A 25,245-nucleotide genomic window follows, 5' to 3' on the forward strand; every position below is an offset into this window, starting at 1 on the left:
CGTCTCTGAAATCCTCAATCATCAGCTCCCTCCATATGTTGCCCTAAAGGAATCTTTGTCTTCTATATAAAACCGTGATTGAAAAAAAAAAAGTTTCATACAAAATTTTACAGGAGGAAATTTTTTGAAAATCTCGGCCGCCATCTTGTTTTTCCAATTTTTTTCACTTTTTCTAAAAATTGTTTACTAATATCTTCAATTGTTGCAAGTTGTAACAAAATCGGTTGGAAAACAAAAAAGTTACAAAAGTCAGGTCGGCCGCCATCTTGTTTTTCTGAAATGTCATAATTTTTCCCTACTCAAATCCCACTTCTGAACATATCTCCCATACATTATTATATCATTTTCTATCTCTTTCTAGGAGAACAATTATGTCAATGAGTCAGTCAGTGGTAATTGAGCTATATATAGTATAAAACGTCTTTGACATTACATTCACAGAATATATTATTCGGACGGCGCTGCCTACTGTGGTAGCGGGTAACTTTGGTATAATTTGCTGAATCTCATTTCAACAGTCTCTGTCGTTGAGACCGACAAAACGTCACATTGGTATAAGTGACAGAGACAACGCTCTACAAACCCGAAATATCATTCTAAAGGCCGATGTACATTATTTTTTGCCGCGTACGGGATGTCGTTGCAACGCAACACCCCTCCCCCCTCGTCTCTCTGTAGTCTGGTACCAGCACCCCAATTGTGTAAGAAAAACTTATTCATCGTTATCGTAATCGTCAACAGATTCTGCCCTTTGATTGGCTGTGAAAAAATGTAAACAGTGAATCAACCAATCAAAGGGCAGAATTTTTTGACGATTACGATAACGATGAATACGTTTTTCACAATCGGGGGGCAGGTCCTTTGCGCGTGCGGTGCGGCGCCGCATGACATCGTAACGCATCGTGTGGCTTCACTCAGGCTGAAGACTGCCGCGAGTCGCGATTGACGAACAAACAAACAAACAAATTAGACTAAGTACATTTGTAAGTAAATAATGAAAGTAATCAGTTATTTTATTGTTTGAATCCCTATACAGTCATCTTCATAAGCAACCCATCGCTGGCTCATTACTGAGCACGGGTCTCCTCTCAGAATGAGAAGGGTTTGGCCACGCTGGCGCTGGCCAAGTGCGGATTAACAGACTTACATCTTTGAAAACAATTAAGGAGATCTCAGGCATGCAGATTTCCTCACAATGTTTTCCTTCACCGTTAAAGCAAGTGATATTTAATTGCTTAAAACGCACATAACTCCGAAAAGTTAGAGGTACGTGCCCAGGATCGAACCCCCGACCCCTCAATAGACGTCTTAACCTCAAGGCTATCACGGCTTCCAAGTATAATTTATAGTGTTAATCTATACAAAAAATCCTCAAAGTGCTGTACATATTTTCATTAAACCGTTTAAATTCATCATACAACGCGCCTTCGAATACAGAAAAAACCCATTCAAATCGGTCTATCATTTTGAGTGTGCTACGAAACGATGCTACAGAAAAAAGGTAGTTTCAAGACACGCGTAGTACGCACGATTCTTGCGCTCGCGCAAGTGTGAATCGCCTTTACAAAACCCCTTTTTTCGCGTTGGAGATTACAAGTGGAGGTACAATCGGGAAGTGAACCGCCCGCGTTAACTCGGTACGCCCCCGCCTCACAGCCCGATTGCCATCTCGACCTGTCGCGTACTATAGGTAACTACCCACATATAGTTTGAAATGATAACAATGTTGAAGCTGTTCGCTTGTTTGCACTTTATAGATGCCGCCGTTAACCGGTTGCTGTGGGCCAGATGTTTTGTTCTAGTTCAGTCGAGACTCGAGTTCGTGAGCGTCGCGCGCCTGTGACTGGACTTGTCAATGGACTACGATTGGAGTCAGGAAGAGGCGAAGCGATATCACGTGCGTCCACATCCTTTTTGCGATAAAATACGAGTGTGTGGACAAAACTAATAAACTCGTATATAAGTAGGTGACTCTCCTCTCCAGTGTCCACAATTAATTAGTGTAAAAAGTTAGAACACTTAGGATTTAAGAAAAATCCTTCTGTTTGTGTTTCATGTAAAGTAACTACATACCTACTTTTTTTGTGTGAACGTGCTACGGTGTATTGGTTTGTGATGTCCTCGTGATATCATTATCCCCAAAAGGCTTGTAAGTCTAAGTACCTACCTCATTTACTAGCTGAGCCTTTTCAAGGAATAACTACAAATTCCTAGTCTTTAATATTCTTCCTTCCGAATCACCATACATAGACACTTAGTAAGTTTGGTAGTGAAACTTGTGTTGAGCACCACAATAGTGCCGCGAGTCTAATTTGAATTGAACTTACATCCTTTCGGATTCAGAATTTCAGTCCAACCCGTGCCCTATTTAGCTATGGGGATCACAGAGTACTTTTTACATAATATGATGGGGATTCTCATCGTAATATATAGCAAACGATATACCTATAATTAGTGTTCTCGCTAGCGCGCTCTTAGCTCAGGTCGATGACCGTACGGGCACGAAATTTTATCAATAAAGTGGTAGGTAGGTATTATAATTTTCAAACTTTGCACGATTTTGCTTCGTGATTTTTTACAGGCTATTTTAAGAATAAGGTCCAGACCATTGGTAGGTAGTTTTGGCGTGAAAGTTTTCCATGTGTCCAAAACAACCGGTGTTACTATGAAAATTTAAAAGGCTTTTCACGTGATGTATCACATGCTATTGAGAAATGGTCCATCTCTAGCAAGTAAGGTAAATGCCCCCGGCCTGATAAAGCCTAAATATACCGAAAATGGAAAACCTAGCTACGAGTTGGATTTGACATGATCATGACATGGAAATCGGGGTATGAGGCGGGGGGACGCCCCGCACATCACCTGCGCTCGCCCGCACTGGGTTAGCACGGGGGCTGTGCGGTTGTGCGAGGCGTTTCCTCCTCGATTGCTATCTTGACCTGTCACATATACTCCTCGCATTCAATTCCTGATTCGATTGTTTTGCACTTTACAGTTGGTATAACATTGTACTGCAGTCTCGCGATGAGTCTGAGCGCGCGCGGTGTGCGCCGCATGCTAAGTAGCACTCGCGGTCGGGCGGCTGTCGCGCTGTTGTCGCTGGTCGCGCTGCTGTCGCTGCGACTGTCGCGGGAGGCGCACACGCAGACCGAGTTCCCGCTCTACTCGCCCGCTGCAATCGCGCACTTTCTCGCTGACTTCTCCAATCACCCCAGACTCTATACGCACATGTAGGTAACGCACCTATAGATATGTACCTACTATTATATTCACTTTAAATATCGGGGGTGCGTAGCAGTTTTTTTTAACTTTCCCTTACGTTGTTCGGGAGGTAGGTACAGAACAGTATTTTAGTAAAATGACAATTGATCACATAACTACCTACCTACGGCCAGGCACGCTGCGTGTCCACGCTGCGCCATTTTAAGTGTCGTAGCCTGGAACGGATGAAACCATTCATTTTGTGCAATGATTTGAAAAAATTACGCTCTAAGTATTCGCTTAATAAATGTAACATCGTGAACCAAATTTTTTTTAACATGAAATTTTTGCATTACTTAATCTTTTTTGTAGCACTGGATCGTGGAAGGTAGAGGAGGAGTCCAACGACCACACATGTTGGCGCTACGCCGTGTCGTACGACTGTGGCACACGCTGCGTCGGTCGCGCGCTCGTCGCGGCGTGTGACTTAGCTACGCAGCGCACGCACGGCGCATCTGACCGACATCGCGTGCAACTTACCAACTGGCATTGCTGGCACCTGCCCGTGCTGCCCTGGCCGCGACTGTGCGGTAAGCCCAACGCTCACGCACACACTAGAATTCCATTATTGCAGTCCAATAGGACAAAATAAATGTTGGACTACTTTAGGTCCTAGGTCGAGTGTGGTGCGCGCTGCGTCAGTCAGACTGAATCATGGGAACATAAAATAAAGTCCACTTTAGACTAGAGTTTTGACACAACTCGAAACAGAAATATTTATAGTTTTTTTCTTAAATTCTTATTACTAATATTTTACAAATGCTTTGAATCTACTCAGTTGCAGCTTGCAGCTTACGACTAGTTGACGTAGAAAATCGTCGTCATTTCGTTGCTACACGAAGAAGGCAAGGACATCTAACCAACACGGTATCCAGCTGATTCCAGGGGTCAAAGACTATAAACAGTACATTGTTGGGGTCTTACAACGCAGTGTTTCCTGACGCGGGATGGCCATTCAAGCACCTTGGTATAGCGTCTATCAATTTCGAGCTATGTGCCCCGCTAATTGAAACTTCAGATTCACGACTCTTCTTTTAACTTCGTTGTACTGTAACGGTTAATCTGGTTCTCCTACAGAATACAGATGTCCTCATTTCTGATAGGTTGTTTAGGTAGGTATACTGGGAGTATCGTAAACAACAATAAAACTCCCAACATAGCTCTCTTATTTGCTAAAAAATATAGCAAGTTAACACTTTATTTTCTATTACAGAAAGCATCGAGACTGACAGCGTAATAACAGCGCGTGCGGGTGGCGGTGCACGGCTCGACGAACATGCTTACATGCATTGTGGGCTGCTCGCGATGGTCGCGGGGCGCTGCGATGTGCACGCCGCAAGACTGTCGCACCACCGCGCGCTGCAGGAGGCGCTCCGATGACCACTAACATGCTACCATACCATACACATACCACACAGTGTTTGGCATCAACTACATGAATTCAACGTGTCATGTTTACTATTGTGTTTGATTTTTTAATAAAATTGTTTCAACCTCAGTAACAATCCAATTCAGGTTTATTTTGTAACTAGCGACCCGCCCCGGCTTCGCATGGGTGTAATGTAGATACTAATGTGGTGTCAATCCTACTTTGTTCTTATAATATTTGTTAATTTTCGATGGAAGCTTGATTTCTTGCGACATTTTGTTCAAACATCGTCATATTTCAACAAATTAACACAAACCAATATTAAACTATACCTATAAACCTTCCTCTTCAATCACTCTATCTATTGGTGAAAACCGCATTAAAATTCGTTGCGTAGTTTAAAAGATCTAGGCGTTCATACATACCGACAGAGCGGGTAGAGACTTCATTTTATACTATGTAGAGATTTAAATGTTCTACCAATGTTACCCACCTTGGCTCTGATAAAGAACAGAAGTGTACGAGGCAATGCACGTATTAGTATATCTATGCAATGCACTGTGCAGTTGTTAAGTGTCAGTCATTTGAATGTCAAAAAGTTAAAATTCTTTGTTTGCATCTGCATTTGCATTTTCTCTTATTCCGCCTTCTCAAGTTTTGCAATTTTGCAAATTCCATAGTAATATACTAATTACACGTGTAGACCGTTAAATGAGGTCATCATGAACAAATAAAATAAGACAAACTTGTGATCACATCTCTAAATCCTACACGCAACTTCCGGGCAAGAAACAAGGTATGTATGTACTACAATAAAATTATAGTCCGACGCCTTTGATCTCATGGTATATTATGATGACCACCAAGACGCTTCTTTTTACAGATCTATCTACACTTATTTATAATATGGCCTCAGCTCCCAATGTGAGTGTGGATCAAGTAAGAACAATCCTCAATGAAGTGATAGACTCGCTGGAGTCTCCGGACTATGCCGCCAAGTTGGACGAGGCTAAGGAGGCGGCGGGCAATGAGATGCTGAAGATGATGCAACTGGTGTTCCCCATGGTGGTGCAGATTGAGATGGAGGCTATCAAGCGACATGGCTTCAATGGCGCTAGGGAGGGTAAGTGATACTAAAAAACCAGTCAAGTGCCAGTTGGGCTCGCACATAAGGGTTCTGTACTATCTTACAGATATAACAATGGCGCCGATTCTCTTGTCTTTCTCAAAACTAAATTTAAAGTATCTGCATCTTTTTCTTTTTAATTTTGCTGAAAAAAGATGGAACATGAATTTTACATTTAAAGACTAAATTTTAGTGCACCTAAAAAGGAAAAAGTCACCCTTGTAGGATCTCTTTGTTGTCTGTCTGTCAGTCAAAAAAGGGATCGAAACCTATAGGGTACTTCCCGTTGACCTAGAATCATAAAATTTGGCAGGTAGTAGTGTCAAATATGGCTTTTTGTTTTATTTTTATTTAGTGTCTTACAGCACTAAGAGGTCAGAGGAAAAATCCGAAAACCGTGAATTTATGCTTAGGTACATCACAAAAAAAATTGACCACAAACAAGTTTACTAAATCACATCTTAGATGGCGCTGTCCATAATTAACTTGCAGTGTTGCACACAAAAATGTTATATCTTGCCCACTGTCATTTGCTTGCAATAAGATCATTTGAAGGTTATAGACTATAGAGAGAACCTACAAGTATAATATGCAAAATCTTAAATTCAAGTGGATCTTGTTATTTTGCAGGTATAGTCCAATTCACACAGCTGGTCCGTGAAATGGAGAGCCAAGACAGCGAAGTAGCACGTTTGCACAACCAGATCCGAAGCCACTACCTTCCGCCGGTATCCATCAGCTCCACTGTAGACACCTCTCTGTGAACTAGTAAGTCCCTCTACACTAGGTGGCCTTCCTGCCTACTGATTTGTTAACTCAGTGTCTAACACTGAATGATAGCCACTTTGTCCATGTGGATTTGGTTTTTAAAAATTCGTTTGCTTTTGAACCTATGCCACTCTCCAGGTCTAAGGCTATTCACCTAGCTAATAAAAAAAATCAAGCACATGTCTCAACAATTGAGGCCTCTGTGACGAATAATCTCTTGCAAGTCGGGATTAGTCAAAAAAATACGAAAAAAAAACACAATTCAAAAACTACGCAAAATCGCGGAACATACATGGGGGGTGATTCAGATAGCCCTAGTGTTGTTCTGCCTCTGGACAACCTCTTGACACTATTTCTTAGGACACCCTGTATATTTAGATTTGAATAAAATAATTGAGTAACCCAGGGTAAACCCATGACATTCCAAGTGCAGTCAAATAATAACACTTCTTGTCCTTGTAAGGTACTTTCAGTCAGTTTTCAATAAGAGGCGAATAAAAGTCAGTAAAGTTTACACTGAGCCTGACAGTGTACACAATAGCTACTGATAAGATAAGGATGGTATGTATGTAAACAAAACATTGCTGTTTATTACAAATAATGGTACAGCTTGACTGAGATTCTAACGTATTTAGCTGTAATTCTTTAATTAAATATAATATATAGTGAAAATGAGTATGCTGCAGGTAACTTATTATTAAATGGTATTCAATTTCATACTAATAATTTATGAGAATAATAATTTTTGTTTATAACACAGATAACTAAAAAGAATGCAGGTGAGAGAGTTAGCACTCATCCGTGATTTTACGGATTCGTGAAAAAATACGAATCCAATGTACGTATTTGTATGATGGCCACTTCGAAGAATCACGGATACGAATGAGTGCACAAACAAACTACATTCTACTAATCCATACTAATATTATAAATGCGAAAGCGTGTCTGTCTGTCTGTCTACTAGCTTTTCACGGCTCAACCGTTCAACCGATTTTGACGAAATTTGGTACAGAGGTAGCTTGCAACCCGGGGAAGGACATAGGCTACTTTTTATCCCGGAAAATTTAAGTGTTCCCACAGGTTTTTTAAAAACCTAAATCCACGCGAACGAAGTCGCGGGCATCAGCTAGTAATTAATAATTTAATGGTGTATGAATATATTTTGATATTTCACCTAGTGTTATATTAATGTTTTCACCAATTCAGTTGTCTTTCTCTAAACTAAATTTAGAGCATCTGCATCCTTTTCTTTTTAACAATGTTAAAAAGGGACAAAACATGAACTTTACATTTATAGACGCTAAATTTTAGTGCATGCTACAAATTTAAACAGTAGGCTCGCGACTGCGCTAAAATCACGGGTTTCACCATCTAAAAAATTTAAAACTGTCAAACTGCGTCTGTCCTGTTCATATTACATTAGTAAGAAGAGGACGCGAATACTCTAAAATTAGGTTGTGCTCAGAATCTGTATCATTATTTATGTAAAATTACAAAATCTTCAAAATTTTAACAGGCTATAAACAAAAAAAATCTAATTAAAAACATCCATAGCTACCGCAAGTGAATGTATGTTTCACTCACATATCTAGTAAAGGCTTTATGTATGTTGCTGTATAAAATACCTAGTAATAAAATATATTTTTCTATTACAGGTAGCTGTTATACCAGTACATAAGAATCTCAAGTGAAATAGACTATTTAAAATGAGGAGAAGAAAAGCTTATAAGTATTGCGTGTGTGCGTGCATCCTAGTGTACATATACTACTTCTTTGGTGTGAGTGATTACTTCCTCACGAAAAGCTACGACGATGATTTCGACTACCCTCTAAATATCAATATAAGGCCAGTTGTAAACGAAGTGCTTTCAGGAAGGAAACCCAGTGTTGCACCAATAAACTTGTATCCGTACAGATTTTTGACTAATTCAGGTAAATGTTCCACAATCGAGAAGCTAGATTTGTTTATAGTCGTCAAATCTGCTATGAACAATTTTGACAAACGTCATGCAATCAGACAGACTTATGGACAAGATGACTTGATACCCGGCAGAATTGTCAAAATCCTATTCTTTTTAGGAATAGATCAACCTAAGTCAACCACACAAAAGAGGGTAGAACAAGAAATGTCTAATTACAAAGATATTATACAAATAGATTTCCAGGATAGCTACTACAATAATACTATAAAAACAATGATGTCATTCCGTTGGTTGTACCAGCACTGTTCTACGGCTGATTTCTATTTATTCACGGACGACGACATGTATATTTCCGTTAATAATTTACTAGATTATGTTCACGATAGTTCTACTACTACTGAAAGTGCGAATGAGATGGAATATAAAAATATTGAAGGATATGATAGAGACAGCATTCTGTTTGCGGGTTACGTGTTTAACTCAATACCTCAGAGATTTCATTCGAGCAAATGGCGGGTGTCCATAGAAGAGTATCCTTGGAATAAATGGCCGCCGTATGTCACTGCAGGTGCTTTTGTCGTGTCGAATAAATGTATGAAGGTTTTTTATGTGGGTAGTTTGTTCGTAAAACACTTTAGATTTGATGATATATATTTAGGTATAGTTGCGAAGAAAGTAGGTATAAAACCCACTCATTGTTCCAAGTTTCATTTTTATAAGAAGCATTATAGTGTAAGTGAGTATAGAGATGTGATTGCGTCTCATGGTTATGGTGACCCGGAGGAACTGATTAGAGTTTGGAATGAACAGAATGTGGTGTAATTTTCTTTCTTCGGTTTTGGAGATACTTAGTAGGTAAGACATCCTTTTCTGATGGAATGGCGCTAACTCTGTTGTACACAAAGAAGACCGACCAGTTGACCAGTGCCGCAGACTGGGCCCAAAGCCAAGAAAAAAAAAATTGAAATTCCTTTATTATAAACCAAAATCACAAAAAATATTTTGAATTTACAATTGCTAAATATAGAAAAATATAAACGGAAATGTCTGTGTTTTTGTCGAGATTATTACTGTAATTGTATAGTGGGATGGTGCACAGTAGGATTTGTTATTATTTTATGGTGGATCATTTTATGTAGGTACTTAAAGAAAACCAATCTAAACAGTTTACTCATTGAGTTTACTAGTCTAATTATTATCAAATGATTGAAAATTGGAAAAATATTGTTCAAACAACACATTATCTAACAAAACCTAACCATGGATTTGAGCCCATATAATATCTTGATTATGCAATTGTCACTCAAACTGAAACTAAAGCAGTATAAAGAAGAAATTTTTATGTAACAAATCACACTAATTTTGAACTTGTAACGGTTCATCAATTTCTGGACCCAACGATGTATGGGAGATGTATCGGTCTCCTTTCTAAATTGACAGGTCTTACAGCCGTACTCAGAGTCGCTAATCGTTACTTAAGATTGAGTTAAAACGAGACATATATGTGAGAGATATAGCTCTGTCTCGTTTTAATTGAACTTAAGTAACGATTAAGCGACTCTGAGTACGGCTGTAAATCTTTATCCTAGTGCTATCCTTTTCCGCAGGGAACATTGTGAAAGCGATAGCAATACATTTAGACTTATCACATTAGAGATTGTGTAGAATCGAATTGGCCACATTTTCTGATAATATGCTTCTAACATAAAGACTTTCGAGTTTGCTTTAAAATATTATTAAATACCTACTGATTGAAATTGAGTGCACATCAAAAATGAAGTTGATAGGAAATTACTTAATTAATAGGCATATCTTTTATATTATTATTTTATAAGTTGTAAGTAAAGCATTGTAATTAGTAATTACAATATACCTAATATTGTAATTTTATTGCAATTTTCTAGAATTTGGTCATAGTATAGTGTGCTATAAGGCCATACCAGTGTAAAGATTTACCGCCGTACTCAGAGTCGCTAATCGTTACTTAAGATTGAGTTAAAACGAGACAGATTTATGTGAGATATAGGCCTGTCTCGTTTTAACAAAACTTAAGTAACGACTAAGCGACTCTAGAGTACGGCTGTTAGATATTATCAACAGTTAAAAAGGACTGCAAATCGTGAGATTTTTTTTTATAAATTATGTAATTTACACTTTTTTTTGTATATTCACTTAATAATTTAATACTTGATTAAGTACAGTTAGCGCGGTTACGCACTCATCCGATCAGAGTCCGTGAAAATACGTTCCGAAGTACTTAGTCATAGAACTAGTATGGTAGCTTATGACATATGACGTAGTCATTTATTGTATCCTAATTTTCACGGATTCGAATCGGATGAGTGCGTGATCGCTCTTAGGGTGTTTGTGCACTCATCCGCGATTTTACGGATCCGTGAAAAAATACGAATCGAAAGTACGTATTTGTACGACAGCCACTTCGAAGAATCACGAATACGAACCGAATACGGATGAGTGCACAAACGCCTTTAGTGTTTCAATATTTTGTGAAACAATTAGTGTCCTGAGTATTATATGCTAAATAAAACGAATCCTTTAATTTTTATGTCTTTTTATTTTTAAACAATTTGATTTGGGTCGATTTTACATTCGTCAACGATAAAAAATTGCAAAAAAGATTTGTTTTTGAAGTTTCTATACAAAGTTCTAGCCTGACATGAGTCTAGCAGACCAATTAGATTATTGATAGACTAGTGATCGCCCGCGGCTTTGCCACGGAAATTTCGAAAATCCAGCCTTGTTCCTTGTCTCAATTTGTAAATATAAAACGTTAAGTTAAACCTTATATTATAATATCTAATATTATGTAATTATTGCACTAATGGAAGATAAGTGTTATAATGTTACCTACCAGATACCTATTTACAAATTTTTGCGTTTAAACTACCGTGAGTGATTTCCATTATAAATACTATCTGTCCCGGCTTACTCACGTGTGTAGTCGACGTTAGCCCGACTAGTTTCGAACCCATCCGGGGTCCTTTTTCAAGGGAGGGAGGGATGTATTTACAAATTGTATGAAAAAATATTTGTTTAAATACCAACTTTACCAACTACCCCGATTTTTTTCTATCGATACAATGAGACGATCCTTACATGAAATCGAGACCGGGATTAAAACATTTTTTGTCAATTTCATTGATTTTTACGGACAAATGAGGGCGGTTACGCACTCATCCGATCCGAATCCGTGAAAATACGTTCCGAAGTTGTCATAGAAGTTCCATTTGTATGGTATATTATTTGTATGGTAGCTGACAAATGACCTAGATATTTTTTATATTCGTTTATTCACAGATTCAGAACGGATGAGTGCGTGATCGCTCTTACAAAAAATCTACTATGCCATGACTGCAATCTTACTTGGTGGTAAGTGATGATGGAGTCTAAGATGGAAGGGAAATGCCAAAATTGTTTTTACAAAAAAAGACCTAAAGTTTCCTGAGACAGTTTCCCTGTATCCTCTATGGTTTTGGATTTCCCTGTACTGTCACAGTTAATAGAAACACTGTATATCCATATATTCTATATTTTGTCTAAATGTGTAAAAAGCTTGTCTCCGACATAAATCTGTGTTGTTTTACTGAGCCACTTCGACTAGCTTCGGCTTCCGTCATAGACCATAGTAGTTCTTTCCGCCATCCCATCCGTGAGAATATCTCGGATTGAAATGGGACATATATATAATATATCCGAGTTCGGTCTGAGTATTTTATATCCGTATTTCGCGGACTCTGATCGGATGAATGCTTAACCGCTCATAGAGTGAGATCTATAGAGCACACTCTGACTTTGCTAAGACTTAAGACAGAGCTATATCTCTCGAATAAATCTGTCTTGTTTTAACTCGATGAGCTGAACAAACAGACTTACTGAGCAAAGTTCAAGTGTGCTCTATATTATTATTATTATGTAGATTGACTTAATTAACTTTTAAGGTTTATTGTAGTATTGTGATCAAATAAAAGTTTTCTTTCTTTCTTTCTTTCTTTCTTTCTATAGATCTCAGTCAGCCATCTCAGATCTAAGCTAGCTAGCTCTGCACAAGCGGGTTGGCGGCCTCGAGCTCTTTGAACACGAACGTGATCTTCATGATGGCGAGCCACAGATCCGTGTCGAGGATCTCACGGTGCAGCGTGAGACGGATCGTTTTGTCGTTGAAGCAGATCGCTTTGACTATAACACCCTCATCGTTTGGAGTCTTGCAGTCACCCTGGGAACAAAATAAACGTTGGTATGTAGGATTTTTAAAATTTAAAATTAAAACCACTTAAATAAATCGGGCAAGTGCGAGTCGTATGCGTGCTTTGTGATTTGTGATTGAATTGATTTGTTTATCTTTTAAGTCAGGGAAGGAAAAATACAGTGCGACAAGGCTATCTTGGCGCGTGGCGAAAATCGGAACTAACGTTGCCGTCAAGTGTCCCCTTTGTTCTTGTTTGAATATTCTAAGCCTTTGTTCTCCAACAACGCCCCCCTGTCAATGTCATTCAAGTGCCAAGAGAGCCTTGTCTCACTGTAGATTATACCTGTGTTTCAGCGAGGCTGACTTGTGCCAGTCGATTGAGCACTTGCTCGGCTCGCAGCGGACTGCGCTCCGCGATCCGCACTAGGATCATGTTGGTGTGCTGACTCTCCACGTCCACTGAGAACGTCTTCAGGAACAGGCCTTCGATAACTAGAAATAATAAAGTTATATATTTATTTTATTATTAGAAATGTTGCTAAATCGCGCTAAAATGTTGCAAAAAGATTAATCTACGCCAGTATATATAAATAAATAGTATAATAGCAGCCTCCAATCCAACCTGTTTCTGAGTGGATAATTTAATAACCCAGCTTCACTAAATGGTTGGCTCCAGTAAAACATGCGCGAGGCGCCACTCTCGCCCAACCCACTTTCTTTACAAGCCATTTACTTGTTGCTGATATAAATCCGCATCCGTAAAAGCTCCGCATTAATTGATGCAGATGTCGGAAAGAAAAGCTGCCAGAGAAAGAACCCTGCTTAGATGGCAAGAAAAATGGGACCAGTCCGCAAATGGGCGATGGACACATAGGCTGATTAGAGATATAAAGACCCGCAGGGCGATTGTCTAAAACCTGCATCAATCATTATTACAATCTCAATTGTTCTGATTGGCTGAATTTGTGCAATTCTTGTTGCAACAATGCATTGTGGCCAATAGTAAGCGAACATTAACCAATCAGAGATGATTGCGATCGTGACATTGTAGCTGTCAAACAACCGCGGTAGGGCCACTGGGTATCCAGGAAACACAGTGTACTGACGTTCCGGATGACACAATGTTTCACAGGACACGGGGTGTTTATGCAGTACACAGAGCGTATAAAAAAAAGGGACAGTAGTAAATGTATGTACTGCATTGAACCAATAGACGATGCGGAACATACATTGTTCCGGTGTCCTCAGTTTGAGGTAGAAAGAAAGAATGTCGTGGACGAGCTGGGAGACGAGTTTAGGGTGGAGAGCCTCGTAAATACTATTCTGGAAGAGAAAAAGAAGTGGGTGATAATCCAGAGATATATAGAAACCATAATGGAAAGAAAAGAGAAAGACGAAAAAGAAGGAAGATGAGTCAGACCACGGCAGTAATGGTAGGCCAACAAGGCGGGAACGTTATTGCTTGAAGAAAGGAGGGGTTTTTTAGTCGGTAGGAGTCCGGCACTATGTCCATGAGGATTTTCCCCTCCTACGAAAAAAAAAAAAAAAAAAAAAAAGATGTCGGAATTAATGCGAACATTCCGCATTTATGTAATATGTACGAATTGACAGTTTAAACGTAGCATGTTCATATTAGCTGTAACATAAAAATGCAACTCCTCAATATATCGAAGTAGGTTGCCTGCACATCGGATTGAAAGAGAGGTGATGCAAAATTATGTAGGTTAGGTAGTTAAGCAATAAGATTTAAACAATAGTATGTAAGATTTATTTATTGTTATTGTTAGTCCATAAGCGAGAGTAGATCATAAGACGGCTCTCAATAAACATCTTTCACCGTTGCCGCATTTAATTATTACCATACGGCCACAACATATCTCATGGCGACCCTTGCCAGTCGGTGCATGCCTAATCTAAGTGCGTGCACCGGCTGGGCACCGATCAAGAAGAAGACTACACAATTTTCAAAAGAATATTCAAGACTTAGCTAGAACAAAAAGAAGAAACTAATTCCACGTCCTGTATTAAAAATCAAGAAACACTAATATCAAGAAATAAGCCAAAAAATTGAATCCATAATGAACAGAAGACATCTCAAGCTTCATTGATCGGCCCAGCATCATCGTGCGTCCAGGGTTATCCCGGCCACAACTAGGAGGTGTCCAGGGTATTCCCGGCCCAGTTCGAGGAGTCCAGGGTTTTCCCGGCCCACCAAGAAGAAAGAAGAGGCGCAGACTCCAGACCTCCAGACCTGATGACCAAAACCAGTCCTGATGACGACGGCGACTACACGGCGGTCACGAAATTGACTATTGAAATGCGTCGCTAACAGTTAAAGTAAGTGCAATTTATCTCTCGTAATGGGCAAATAGGTAAAATATGTAGCAATTATAATTTTTTTTTTCTCTTGGGTAGATAATTTAATTTTGTACGTAGGTTAGGTGAATATTGGTTTTTTAATAATAAATAATACTTGCTCCACTATCTACTAATAAGTTCCATTCGTACTTTATTTGTAAGATTTTATATAGTGTGTAGGATAGTTTAAACTAATAATAGATAATAATTAATAAATGAATAAGTAGGTACTTACTTCTTTCGTAAATATTCGGTGTTAAAATCGAACTATAATAATTCAGAGAATTATAACGGTGTCATCGCGTGGTCAACGACACACGCGTACCCGAACATTTTGTATTGTTATACGAGACAATGGTTTTGCTCGAGATGCAATTTGCAAATACAAGGAAATGAATATGAAATAAGGAGAATTTTTCCCCTACAGATGTTTTTCGTCTAGTTTCGCGCTAGTTTTGACGATATAAGACTATACCCGGCTTTGACAAATTAGGACTCTGCAAACCAAAGGCTTGATCACCCTTCGGCTGTAGAAGTGCTATAGGTATAAAATATACAATATTTATTTTGGGATTGAGACATACTGACGTAGGAAGATGATTATTATTTATTTATTTGGACGCGATGTTTTGCGCATATTTAGTACCTCCTCATTCAACTATATATTTGTCTAGACTCTTGATCATTATCTACCGCGCTGGTGTTAGTGAAAGACCTAGAATTTTAATGAAAAGTTGAATGTTATTGAAATACTTATTGAAAGAAATAAGTTTGATGAAGATTATAAGTGTTATGAAAAATGCTCGCAAGCATGTTATGTTAAATATTGATTAGGAGAGTACGCGCCGCGTTTGTTGATTTGTTAATTTATTTGTATTATGTGAAGAAGTAACTTGAAAGGAAGATGAAGACTAGGAGAGATTTATTTTGACTGTCCAGGAAATATAAATACCTGAGAATGAGATGTTCAATAATAGGTAATCTTGTAGGTTATGGAATAGAAACCTTATATTTACCGTCTTACGACGATGCTACGACAGCAGCTGTATACTGATGATGAGGACGATTTGATAGGTCAAAGAATCTTTTGAAGTCGATTTGTGAAATCGATATCTCAGCTTCTACATATCTAATACCTATGATTCTATTTTGAAATTATTTTATTATGATGAGATTTTTCGAAACTTTTGTAAAAGTTAAATCATTGACTGTGCACTTAATAGATTACGATTTTTCTATTTATAAGTAAGGTTGAAAATATGCCCATACGAAGTAAGAGATAAGATAAATTGCACTTTAAGCACAGGAAGTAACTAAAAAAAATGTTTCCTTACATAATTTAATTTTATTTAGCATTAGATTTTATTTTTGTGATTGTCATCATCTTTTCTTCTGATTCGATGTAGCGTCTAACATTTTTTTTCTTTTAAGGGGAGGGGTAACCGCATACATTTTCAGGGGAGTTGTAATATGTACGAATTGACAGTTTAAACGTAGCATGTTCATATTAGCTGTAACATAAAAATGCAACTCCTCAATATATCGAAGTAGGTTGCCTGCACATCGGATTGAAAGAGAGGTGATGCAAAATTATGTAGGTTAGGTAGTTAAGCAATAAGATTTAAACAATAGTATGTAAGATTTATTTATTGTTATTGTTAGTCCATAAGCGAGAGTAGATCATAAGACGGCTCTCAATAAACATCTTTCACCGTTGCCGCATTTAATTATTACCATACGGCCACAACATATCTCATTTACGGATGCGGATGCCACTGTCCGTAACACCCCTGGTTCAAACGTGTCCAACACTTGTTTAATGTGCCGTTCATTCCGTCTGCGCGGTATGCAGCGCCGTCCGCGTCACTCAGGACACAGTCTAGCAATGAGTATAATTAAGTCCCGCAAATTGCTATTGCGCTGGAACCATGTCACATTAACGTCAGCCGAAATAAAAATATACCATCAGCTCGAAACTTCAGTCTAGTGCTGACGTCACTAAAATGGCGGCCACGCGCATTAGCAATTTGCGGGACTTATATACGACGCAGAGACTGAATTTTGATACATTGGAAACTCGATTAACCGGACTAATTGTTGTCGCTAGGGATTCGGATAATCGAGAAAAGCAGGTTTTGTGCATTTTATGTAGTTCACTATAATAGTATTTTCAATTTTCAAAGTAACATAACTATACCAAGTGGGATATCATATGAAAGGGCTTTGCCTGTACATTCTAAAACAGATTTTATTTATTTTTATGCATAATAGTTTTTGATTTATCGTACAAAATGGCGGAAAAAATATCCGAGTATGGAACTCTGTGCGCGAGTCTGACTCGCACTTGGCCGAACAATTTTCGGTTGGTAGTCCAGATAATCGCGAATCCGTATAACTGAGGGCGGGATAATCGAGTTTCTACTGTATTAGTGAAAGCAGAGTGGTTGTATCTTTCTTTCTTTCTTCATTCTGGGCTGGTTTCCGCACTTAAACGTTTCCGTCTGTTGTGCGTGCATCGCCCCTCCCCGCCGAAGTCTTGACTCCAGCCATCCAAGCTCGCTCCAGAAGCCGAGTAGAAACAAAAATAAGCTAGCTACTCCTGCGCTCCGCCTCTGGAAGGTGCGAAAGTCATTTGTGGGAATGAGTGTAATATTTTATAATAAAATTTCACAAGCAATTTTAAACTTGCCTTTACACAAGTTTAAAAATGTGTTAAAAAAGTATGCTCCTAAAAAAAGCATATTATACAGTCGCAAACTATGTAAACGATAAAAAAGCTTGGATTTGACTCGCTCCAGCAATGCACGGGGCTGCAATGGCTTGTATAGTACGGTATAATAACATTGTAAATTGAAAAATTAAAAAGAGCAACCGCCGAGTTTCTTGCTGGTTCTTCTCGGTAGGAACGGCATTCCGAACCAGTGGTAAATTAGAACTGCCTGACTATTCATAAGCACTTTTAAAAAGTTTACATGAATAAAAAAACATTCTATTCTATTCAGTGGCGTGCAAAGTATATAAGCTTAAAAGCTCAGCATACCCTGGCTTACTCTGGTAAAGCTCTGGCATTTTGAATCTACAAATGATTGGAATCTTTTTTAAAAATAATTGAAAATTCATCAAATAGGTCGCCGCGCCTTGCAATAAAATCATAGCACTATCACAGTCACGAACCACGGTCGCGGTAGGTGTAAGCTTAGCCCATTAGCCGATGAACCTTGAGTGAACGCCATCTATCGGTACTATCAGTCCTCTCCCATGACTCGGACGACGAGACGCGTCATCAGAGGCAAAATTCAGTTGTGCTTTTACTCACACATCCACGCTTACACGTATAGTAATATTACGCAACTCTAAGTCTAGATGTGTGAGACATTTCTCCTAGAATTTGTTAATGTGTGCGTCAAATGACCCCTTTTTGACGGGCGAAATAAGCACGACTTCTGTCCAATCACAAGAGAGTTCAATACCGCGCGGAGTTTAAATTCGTAAGTACATGTAAGCATTTGAGTTTTTAATCTAGTAGAATCAAAATAAGTAGCTATATTTATTATAATTCTATACTTTTTCAATTTAATTAATTTATTGATATTATTTTCCATAAATTTGAGTACGGTTTAGATTCAAATAAATAAACCAAAACTCGTACTATTTAAAAGAATAAAAGATTTAAAAGCATTATGTCTTTTATTGATAATTGCAATCGTTCTTTAAAAATTAAATACTATTTCCTGCAAAATAAATAATAGCTTTTATGAATAATTCAATTTTTAAGGAGATTTTTGGTATATTTTGGCATAAAAATCTCTTATTACTCCATCTTGTTTGTTTCTAATCGTTCAATGTGCAGTGTTTTGTTTTTTTTTTTGGTGAAAAATAGAGTTTTTGTGGATATAACTACGTGAAGTAAATAAAATCCAGTTAGTTTTGTGATTTTAAAAGTGTGTATAAAGGTTTATTTATAGAATACTTATTACTTATTTGGAAAATGGAAGTTTATGCATGTGAAGTTTGTGATGGCGCTGTGTGTTTACAAAAGGTACTTAGACAAAACTTTGTTTCTTTTCCCTTTAACGTAAAATTAGATATTATTCGTAAAGGAATACTTCACACACCTTTAAGAACATTATAGAGAACTCTCAGGCATGCAGGTTTCCTCACGATGTTTTCCTTCACCGTTAAAGCGAGTGATATTTAATTACTTAAAACGCACATAACTCCGAAAAGTAAGACGTGCGTGCCCGGAATCGAACCCTCGACCTCCGATTAGAAGGCGGACGTCATAACCACTAGGCTATCACGGCTTAAAGTAGTATGTATCATCAATCAATTTAAAAAAAAATTTAAAAAAAAAAAAATTAATTTTTTTTTTGCGATGCATTCCCCATGCATACCCGGGGCTCCGGGCCTGTGCACGCCACTGATTCTATTCTATTCTATTCTAGTGGTTGTATATTGAAGTCTGTAGTGAGTCACCTTTGGCCAGGGTCCGCGCGCGCTTGTGGTCGAGCGCGAGTGCGGGCGCGACTTCGTCCAGCGCGACCATCGCTGCGGCCGCCAAAACTCCAGACTGTCGCATCCCGCCGCCCAGCATCTTGCGCATACGACGCGCCCTACTCAACACACGTCAAATAAGTATTCATTATAAATACTATCTGTCCCGGCTTACTCACGTGTGTAGTCGACGTTAGCCCGACTAGTTTCGAACCCATCCGGGGTCCTTTTTCAAGGGAGTCCGTCCGCGCACTCAAGCGTCAAAACCGCGGCGCGTGCGCGGACGGACTCCCTTGAAAAAGGACCCCGGATGGGTTCGAAACTAGTCGGGCTAACGTCGACTACACACGTGAGTAAGCCGGGACAGATAGTATTTATAATGGAAATCACTCACGGTAGTTTAAACGCTAAAATAAGTATTCCTTTTTTTTTTTTTTAATTTTTTTTTAGACGGGGCTTTATCGCATTGCAATAATGTCGCCCCCGTAAAGTATTGTAAGTACCTAGGATGTGTTTTTTAGTTTAGTAAACAAAATAGTTAATAATTGTAATATTTAAAAATATTGTATGTAACCAGTATTGCACGCCACAAAGTGGCAAACTGTTAGAACTTTATAACAAGTATAACACCTAATGTACCTACACAGTTAATGCAATAAAATTTATTCTATTCTATTCTATTCTATTCTATTCCTTCCGCCTCAAAAAAAACCGGCCAAGAGCGAGTCAGGCTCGCGTGAACTAACATTGCCGTCAAGTGTCCCCTTTGTTCTTGTTCGAACGAGGGTTCCGTACTACAGTTGTATTTTTTCAACATTTTGAACGATAATTCAAAAACTATGATGCATAAAAATAAATAAAAATCTGTTTTAGAATGCACAGATGAAGACCTTTCATATGATACCCCACTTGATATAGTTACCTTACTTCGCAAATTGACAATAGAAATTTTTAGTTCATGACCACAATTTAATTTTTTTTGTGTGATGTAACCACAAATTCACGGTTTTCAGATTTTTCCCCGAATGTCAGCTATAAGATCTACCTACCTGCCAAATTTCATGATTCTAGGTCAACAGGAAGTACCCTGTAGGTTTCTTGACAGACCGACAGACAGACAGACAACAATGATACTATAAGGGTTCCGTTTTTCCTTTTGAGGTACGGAACCCTAAAAATAACGTGGATATCTAACGTGGATACGTAGCTTTAATCATAATCATTTATTTATTTTTAAGTTTGCGTAATTTATTTATAACCTACTTTCGCTTATGCTCGCGACTTCGTCCGCGTACACTACACAAATTCCAAACTCCTATTTCACCCTCTTAGGGGTAGAATTTTCAAAAAGCTTTTCTTAGCGAATGTCTACGTCATAATAGCTATTTGGGTGCCAAACTTCAGCCTGATCCGTCTAGTAGTTTGAGCTGTGCGTTGATAGATCAGTCAGTCAGTCAGGATTTTGAATTTTATATCCTGTGGGAATTCTTTGATTTTCCAGGATAAAAAGTAGGTGTCACTTTCAAGGTCTTTCACGTATGCAAAAATCACGTCGATCCGTTGCTCTGTTGCGCCGTGATTGAAGGACAAACCAAAAAACTAACCCACTTTCTCATTTATAATAATATGGGTAGTGATTTTTTTTTAATTTGTTCTTATAAAAACTCACTGCTGTATGAAGTGATAGGAGCCCGCCAGGGCGGAGCCCGCGGGCGCAGAGAGACCCTTGCTGAAGCACAGCGCGACGCTGTCGCAGCCGCGGACGATTCTCTCCGGAGGCACGGCCAGGTAGGTACTGGCGTTGAGGAGCCGCGCGCCGTCCATGTGTAGTGGAAGCGAGTGTTTCTTGCACAAGTCTGACAGATCATCGATCCATTGCAGGGGAAGAACCTACAATAAGAAAGAAAGAAAGAAAGAAAGAAAACTTTTTATTTGATCACTAACACATTTTAATTTTTTTTGTTTGATGTAACAAAACAAATTCATGATATATAATATCTGTCAACGGCTTTACAAATACAAATTTCCTTATTGCGAATCTGGGTAAACAGTGGAGATGTTACAAAAACAAAAAGGTACAGCCAAATTCTGCCTATTAGCATGCAATATATTATGATATACCTAACAACGTATTAAATCGACGCTAACCCGACTAGTTTCGAACCCATCCGGGGTCGGGGGTATTTAGTCGGGCTAACGTCGACTAAATACGTGAGTAAAGCCGTTGACAGATATTATTTATAATGGAAATCACTCACGATAGTTTAAACGCTAAAACACAAATTCATGGTTTTCAGATTTCCCCCCAAAATTTTTCTAAATTTCATGATTCTAGGTTAACGGGAAATACCCTGTAGGTTTCTTATCAGACAGACAGACAGACAACAAAGGGATTCTATAAAGGTTCCTTTTTTCCTTTTGAGGTATCGAACAATAGTACCTTGCCACCACAATAGTTTTGCGTGTTCTCGATCGCGACCAACGACGTGATTGGGTCGTGTATGTCGGAGCCTCGGATGCGTTTCTCAAGCTCTTGCAAGTCGAACGTGCCGTCCGGTTTGTTCTGCATTGTGCTCAGTAGGACCCCAGCTACGTGCGCCGCTCCACCTGTAAAGGACAGAATATAGTTGAGCCATTACAGACGTGCGAACTGAGTCATTACAATCATAGGGTTATTATTCTTTTTCTTCACTTCTGATATAGACGCATCAGCGAAAGCTGCTTAGTCTATATCAGAAGTGCTTCGAGTCTTCCAAATGTTTGTCCAATCTATTCTTGAACGTGGCGCAAAACTGTCCCAAAAAAGGGAATGGGCCAGAGATTTCATTGAGTTTCATTATATCAACCAGCAGATGTCAACACTTGGACATACACACACATGCACCCACACAAAAACACACACATACACACCCAAACACACGCGCGCACACACTCGCTTACATGCACACCACTATCACTTGTAAATTGTAATAGACACCGGTATAACATGTCCGACTGTAACTAATGACTACATAACATTGTAAAGGGCATATAATATTGTTAAAATTCAGGATTTTAAATAAATAAATAGATCTCTTGTAGGAACTTCTTCTTGCTGGTTCTTCTCGGCAGGAAAGGCATTCCGAACCAGTGGTAGATGCATCCGACTATTCGTAAGCACTTGTAAAAGTTTATACGAATAAAAAAGATTTTCATTTCATTTCCACACGCCACAGTCTTAACAGTAGGTTATCACGGCTTCTAGCTATATGTACTCCTTACTTACCCTGTTCATATTTGTAAATATGTGAGCAGTTTCCAACAATTGCCTCAGATCCTCTTTTGTTGCAGTGCACCATTACTGGAATAATACGACATTTTAAGTGTTGAAACAGGCTACTAAATATAATTGTAGCAAGAATGTCTGCTGATTTTGAAGGTAGTTATGATTGTAATTATTTACCACTAGATGATAACCGCGACTTTGTCCGCGTGGATTTATGTTTTTGTTAAAGCAAGCTATCTCTGTTCCAAATTTCGCCGATTGAGCAGATGGGCCGTGAAAAGCTAGCAGACAGACAGACAGACACACTTTCACATTTATAATATTAGCATGGACTAAGTACCAACTGCTAATCAAACTAAACAGTTCATTTTCAAAGTCATCATCATCATCATCATTATCACACTGATAGACACAGGACACAGTTCTCTTGTAGGGACTTCCATACACCACAGTCTGATTCTGTCTGTCAACTGTTTGATGCTGTCTGTCCACCTGTGACAGGGGTCTTCCAACGCTGCACATGCTGCGTTTTCTGGTGCGAGGTCGCCATTTTCGAAGTACCTTGCACTACCTTGTGTTGCTTTGTACCAGCAACACATTTTGACCTCATTCCACCCTCATTTTTCTACAACCGCACTGCGCGCCACTGTTAGGAATTTCACCCTCACCACCTGGGTGTTTGGTGCACTTCGACCGTCCGCTGTGCCAGATCTTTCTTTCCATGTACATGCAAACTGTGGAACCAACTCCCATCGGCGGTGTTCCCACTAGATATAACATGGGGTTATTCAAGGGGCGGACCAACAAATTCCTAAAAGGCCGGCAATGCATCAGCGGTTTCTCTGGTGCTGCAAATGTTCATGGGCGGCGGTAATCACTTAACATTAGGTGACCCGCCTGCTCGTTTGCTCGCTATCTCTATTATAAAAAAAACACATTTGGTTACTCTATCCCAAGATTAAGGTATAATTAAGGTATAATCAAATAGTCAATTTCCCTTCCAAAAAAGTAATCAGATGTTGAATTTTAAATATTACAACAGTTTACACTTAAATTAGTTTATTTATAGTAGTACCCTAACTATCTATTAAGCAAATGACTGGCTTTAAAACTACATAAGTAACAAGCTGATGCAATTTTCACAGGAAATTATAAAGCGCAAGTATTACATAATTTTATCTTTATTATTATATGATAAACTTACTTGCAATAAGGTTCGCCATAGTACCACTAGGTACAAATAAAGCCGCCTGCTTCCCCAAAAGATTGGCCACTTTGCTTTCCAGGGCATTAACAGTGGGATCTTCACCGAAAACATCGTCACCGAGCGCTGAATTTACCATTGCATGTTTCATCGACTCCGTAGGCTTGGTAACCGTGTCTGAACGCAAATCTACGATATAGGCCATGTCTTGTACTCACGGTTTTACGATAACTAAATAAAATCGTATAATACACTGTGAAAGGAAACTTGTCCTTAGTATAATCGTACACACTACAGTTTAGATGTCGGTTTTATCATTTTCAGTACACTACTACACTTGTAACACTCATTATTGCCTTGAACTTTAACCTTATGAAGTAAAGATTATCTTAATTAACAGAAGGTAGAAGCTAGTTCTTATTAAATCATTATAAATTGATAAAAAGTAAAAACATTTTGCTTTTTACATAAATAGTTAGATGAACTTCTTTAAAGTTGTAAACAGCTATATCAAACTCACTTTGACTTTGAGCTTTGATCCATCAAGATAGGGTTGAAATATGTGTGAAACTCATGAAGTAATTCTTGCAACACATGATTATGACATTAAATGACCATTGACATTGAACGACAGTGGACATTTAAGCAGATAAAAATTGACACAAGAAAACAGAAATGATTTTATGGCTGCGTTCCAAAATAGTTTTTTAATTTGCCTTTTCTCATAAAACTTGCCCTCACCACTGAATTCTGAATTTCAATTCGGCAACAAGTTTCCGTGTCAAGAAGTTTCTGCAATAAGTTTTGTCAACAAGTTTCGTCAATAAGCTTCCGCAACATGCTTCTGCAAAAAGTTTCGCCAACAAGTTTCAACAACAAGTTTCTGCAACAAGTAACTATCTGCAATAAGTTTCGTCAACAAGTATCTGCAACAAGTTTCGTCAACTAGTTTCATTAGCTAGTTTCGTCAACAAGTTTCAGCAACAAGTTTTGTTAAAAAGTTTCCGCATCAAGTTTCGTCAAAAAGTTTCATAAGCAAGTTTCTGCAACAAGTTTCGTCTGCAGGATCACTACACAGCGAAGCGTAGCTACGGCGAATATTGTTGGGTGGGTCATTAATTTTTGGGTTACTCTATATTGTTAGAACATTTTAGTTCCAAAATATTTTATTTTTTTATATAGTCTGTCACTTATTAATACAATCTTGAACGCACCCAAAAGTTAGGTTAGTTTTGGTTTACGAATAAATTCGACTGCAACGTGAATATGGT

The 25,245-nt window shown here is 38.6% G+C and overlaps 3 protein-coding genes and 1 long non-coding RNA gene across 12 annotated transcripts; 3 read left to right on the forward strand and 1 right to left on the reverse strand.

Annotated features, from left to right (window-relative positions):
- Positions 1 to 1,596: 1,596 nt before the first annotated feature.
- On the forward strand, positions 1,597 to 4,771 carry LOC117987764 (uncharacterized). 6 transcript variants are annotated; one of them, XM_069502807.1, is made up of 4 exons: positions 1,597 to 1,690; positions 2,996 to 3,230; positions 3,574 to 3,791; positions 4,475 to 4,771. In XM_069502807.1, exons 2-4 carry the CDS (start codon positions 3,025 to 3,027, stop codon positions 4,639 to 4,641), a joined length of 591 nt encoding a protein of 196 aa, XP_069358908.1. In that variant the 5' UTR covers positions 1,597 to 1,690; positions 2,996 to 3,024; the 3' UTR covers positions 4,642 to 4,771. The 6 variants fall into 6 exon arrangements, with proteins under 6 accessions (XP_069358908.1, XP_069358907.1, XP_034830708.1 ...); XM_069502806.1 differs by lacking the exon at positions 1,597 to 1,690 and adding an exon at positions 1,807 to 1,897; XM_034974817.2 differs by lacking the exon at positions 1,597 to 1,690 and adding an exon at positions 1,808 to 2,149.
- A 443-nt stretch (positions 4,772 to 5,214) lies between these two features.
- LOC117987762 (protein C10-like) lies at positions 5,215 to 12,611 on the forward strand. Of its 4 annotated transcripts, none has more exons than XM_069502801.1 (4): positions 5,215 to 5,426; positions 5,514 to 5,753; positions 6,387 to 6,524; positions 12,470 to 12,611. In XM_069502801.1, exons 2-3 carry the CDS (start codon positions 5,537 to 5,539, stop codon positions 6,518 to 6,520), a joined length of 351 nt encoding a protein of 116 aa, XP_069358902.1. In that variant the 5' UTR covers positions 5,215 to 5,426; positions 5,514 to 5,536; the 3' UTR covers positions 6,521 to 6,524; positions 12,470 to 12,611. The 4 variants fall into 4 exon arrangements, with proteins under 4 accessions (XP_069358902.1, XP_034830706.1, XP_034830702.1 ...); XM_034974815.2 differs by lacking the exon at positions 12,470 to 12,611 and adding an exon at positions 8,180 to 8,320 and having other exon boundaries at positions 5,217 to 5,426; XM_034974811.2 differs by lacking the exons at positions 5,215 to 5,426; positions 5,514 to 5,753; positions 12,470 to 12,611 and adding an exon at positions 8,180 to 11,010.
- Positions 11,981 to 24,596, reverse strand: LOC117987761 (uncharacterized). Its single transcript, XM_034974809.2, has 8 exons — positions 24,495 to 24,596; positions 23,975 to 24,227; positions 22,771 to 22,845; positions 21,946 to 22,112; positions 21,175 to 21,395; positions 19,488 to 19,624; positions 12,997 to 13,145; positions 11,981 to 12,680 (listed from the first exon to the last, which is right to left on the reverse strand). Exons 2-8 carry the CDS (start codon positions 24,177 to 24,179, stop codon positions 12,501 to 12,503), a joined length of 1,134 nt encoding a protein of 377 aa, XP_034830700.1. The 5' UTR covers positions 24,180 to 24,227; positions 24,495 to 24,596; the 3' UTR covers positions 11,981 to 12,500.
- On the forward strand, positions 19,515 to 20,180 carry LOC138403219 (uncharacterized). Its single transcript, XR_011237502.1, has 2 exons — positions 19,515 to 19,646; positions 19,877 to 20,180. It is a non-coding gene; the product is annotated as an uncharacterized lncRNA (long non-coding RNA).
- Positions 24,597 to 25,245: the final 649 nt, after the last annotated feature.

This window comes from Maniola hyperantus, chromosome 13 (genome assembly GCF_902806685.2).
Source record: "Maniola hyperantus chromosome 13, iAphHyp1.2, whole genome shotgun sequence".
Lineage (NCBI taxonomy): Eukaryota > Metazoa > Arthropoda > Insecta > Lepidoptera > Nymphalidae > Maniola > Maniola hyperantus.